The following is a 3687-nucleotide window of genomic DNA, read 5'->3' on the forward strand; positions in this document are numbered from 1 at the left end:
TTTGCCTACATTTTCTGTGTGAGATTTTGGTCTAGTGATTGGCCTTGCCAAGTCATGTGACCTGCGTGGACAATCCGCCATATTAGGCTTATACCTTACAGGTGTACTCTGGCCGCATCGCAGTTTGGCAATCAGTGTGTGCTGTTCTCACTTGAAGTTTGGCCGTAGCAGCAGAAAATAAATATGAGTGGCGACGTTCCAGAAGAGTTTCGGCCTAGGCAGTGCCATGTTGTGAAATGGCCTGAATTCCAGGGATATGGCTTCAACTTACATGCCGAGAAGGGAAAAGCCGGTCAGTATATCGGAAAAGTTGACGGTAACTCGCCCGCGGAAGCCGCAGGACTCAAGGAAGGAGACAGGATCGTGGAAGTCAACAATGTAAATATCGGGAACGAGAATCATCAACAGGTTGTTGCAAGAGTTCGATCGGGCGGCGAAGAAACTCGGCTATTGGTTGTTGATACTAATGCTGACAATTGGTACAAGGAACAGAAAAAAGTGATTAAAGGAGATTTGCCAGAGGTTCTGTTCATCAGCGCTGCGAGGAACGTCGAAGAGCCGCAAGTAGAAACAGGTGGGTGTGGCATGGTGGGGGCGTGGCGTATTTCTTGAAGAACGTTTTCATATTTTAATTGCATTTTACGATTTAATCTTCAAAATTAGGCCCTGATATACTCCAGTGTATTTGATGGGTTTTAAAAAATCTTAATGAATCTTTCGTTTTAAAAAAATTTGAATGCTGTTAATTGGGATTGTTGATAAACATTTTATTTTCAATCAAATGCATGACCAGATCCTATCCAATACTAGTCTAGATTTAGTATACTCTATACTAGCCTATAGATCTAGATCTAGATCTAGTTCTACTCAAAGAGTATATTTTGATCTAGATCTAGAAATCTAGATCTAGATATAGATATAGAACCAGAGTCCAGATTAATGTGTAGGCCTATAGATTAGATATAGCCTTTTAATCATAATCAGTAGAGGCCTATGTGTGTACTGTAATGGAGCTGGGGGAATTTATAATTAATATTAATTCAGAAAAGAGACTGTTTGATTGCACCGATAGTTTAAAAGATTGAATGACATGAAGAAGTTGGATTCCCTGGCTTTGATTACTTTCTGCTGGAGAATCGGAAATTAAGATTGGGTTTGTGTGAAGGCAATGTTTTTCTTAGTAGGTTATGCCTTCTTTTGCTGTAGATTATAACCTTTCATTACATTGAAAATTGAACATTTTTACTTTAACCTCTGTTTAGATGAAGGGAAAGAAGAATTTTGTTTTCTCTCTTCAGACACTTCAGTGTGATCATTTTGAAGTTGGGGCTCATGTTCTAAAAGTTCCAGGGATGTATAAATTCTTGTCTCTATGAATCGACACATGAAATTGATCTAAAGCTGTGCAGAGAAAACAAAATAGGAAAAAAGTTATTTTACTCTTTTTTATATTTCTGTGTTTGATAGACCTTCTGGGTAATAGTTCTATCAACAGTGACAGATTTACACCCCCCCCCCCAGCTGTTGTTGGGGCAGGGAACTGTCTAGATCTAGTCTGTAATAATTCACTCAGGGTGATTGTCCTGAGTAAAAGATCTAGAAATTTTAAACTCTGCTCATTTGGTCTTCAACTTCTTCATGTTGTCAAGTTTTTGTCACTTGTACCAAAATGAGTAACTTAGGGTTGGGTTTTTGTAATTTAACCCTATATCCGTACTCCGTGGTGTCATTTTTTACCTCCGGGGTTGTATTCATCACATTTTAAATTTAGAATACTTCTAGCGCGAAGATCTATTTGAAGCTTTAAGTATTTCTCAAAAAAACATTTTTACAGACTGCTATCCAAAGCGTACGGATCGGATTTTACAAGTAAATTTCCTCTTTGGAAAGTGGTGGCAGAGTTCCCCACGTCGTATGGATACACCATAATAAAACACAACGTATGGATAGGGTAGAGTTGCGTTTCTGACTCAATAATTTTAAATGGGTAAATAAGGTTTTACAAAGATAATAACAAAATATATAGGTCTCTGGACATTTAGCCATGGAGCTATGTTGTCTGATGATAAAACAATCGCCTATGACCAGAGAGATCCTGGATTGAGTTTGTTCCGAGACATGTTTTTGGGAACATTTGTACGCTGTTTTCCCTACTCAGTCCTAGTTAAAAATTAGTCATTGGTCTGTAGTGTATTGAGCTCCAACTGTAGTAATGACAATGTCCTGTTTTGTGAGGGGATTCCCCTTGGTAGGTTTTTTTTCTAAGTTTTGACTGCTGTCTTTTTCACCTTTTTGGAATGATAGGAGGACAATTTTCCCCAGACTGTTTTGATAACTTATAAAAGCTGCTGGAAAATCTTATTTGAATACTGTTCTTGAGGTGTATATTTTATCATGAGGTTAAAGAGATGTGCCAGATTTGAAGATAAAAATGACAATGGCCATATATTGGCTGTAATGTTACTGATGGGGTGAAATGACTTTGTTTTTCTGTTGGTAGAATTTACTCTCGGGTTATCTCCATTTCCTTCAACTCGGCCTGACCAGAAATTCCAGACAGTGGCCGATCTCTTTCCGCCTATTAGTGACTAAGTGATAGTGTGAGCTGGTTATTGACTTCCAAACGTATTTTCTCAAAGTCATAGCGGTAGAAAATGTGCTGTGTATTACAAAGATATTAAGTGCTTTTATCAAAGATAAAAATGTTATTATAGATTCTAAACAGTTTTTTTTTGTCACACTATTTTGTCATTGACCTTTTCATCGTGAAATTCATGTACTTATTTTTTTTCAAGTGACTTTTAATATGCTTTACAATTTCATCAATAATCTGCAGTGATTCAGACTGCTTTAAGATTTTGGGCGTAACTGTTGATGATAATCAACAGTTAGGTTATTCTTTGGCACATTCAAACCACAGGTTTTCAAAAGCCTACAATATTTCTGTTTTTTTATCCTTTTCCAACTTGTTTTTGTTTTATCTACCAGTTCGGATCTTTTTCAACTGTACACCATGATAATAACAGTTTTATTTTCGTTGTATTGTTTGTATTCTGTTCTCTCTGTGACTTTTCTCTCATTTTCATCTACATCTTTCCTTCAGTACAGTTTCCTTATGGCTGTGCAGTTACTGAATGGTTGCTTCTTTGGTGAAGTTGTATTGTTTTACACTCTTGGTTTAGACAATGCCAGAAATTGTTGCTATTGTGACCTGTCTACATGTTCCCATGTTATTTGAAGAAAAGTGATACACTTTAATTTGGGCCATAGGACAGGAGTTTTTATTTTCCCATGAAACTGACAACAGGCTGAATTCTTTCTTCGTTTTTACACATTCTGGGCTGACAGAGAGCTTCTTCTTTTATTGCATGGCATGGCAGATTACATGATATGTGGAAAGCTGGGTGGGCAGCTCAGAGTGTGGCCAGTGAGCCGTGGAGGTTGTTGTTTTAGCCGCCCACGGCTGTAGTGTTTTGAGACTGGTGGGAGTGGCTTACTTTGAGTTCACATGCTCTGCTGTTTTTAATCGTGCGATGCGAAATGGTATGGTTATTCCAGGTAGCTAGGAGGGATATATGAATGCTCATTTTGTTTATTCTTCTGTGTAATCGGTTTGACTCTATTATTATGATAAAGAAGTCTGTCTGTCTGTCTGTCTGTCTGTCTGTCTGTCTGTCTGTCTGTCTC

At 37.8% G+C, this 3687-nt stretch overlaps 1 protein-coding gene across 1 annotated transcript in view; it reads left to right on the forward strand.

Annotated features, from left to right (window-relative positions):
- Positions 1-3687, forward strand: part of LOC101862178 (Na(+)/H(+) exchange regulatory cofactor NHE-RF1) — a gene marked incomplete in the record, with an annotated part of 79176 nt that continues 75489 nt past the window's right edge. The window contains 1 exon segment of the mRNA XM_005096661.3: positions 1-574. Coding sequence (XP_005096718.2) covers positions 184-574 — 391 coding nt within the window.

The sequence above is a fragment of the Aplysia californica genome, unplaced genomic scaffold, assembly GCF_000002075.1.
Source record: "Aplysia californica isolate F4 #8 unplaced genomic scaffold, AplCal3.0 scaffold00134, whole genome shotgun sequence".
NCBI classification, from domain to species: Eukaryota; Metazoa; Mollusca; class Gastropoda; order Aplysiida; family Aplysiidae; genus Aplysia; species Aplysia californica.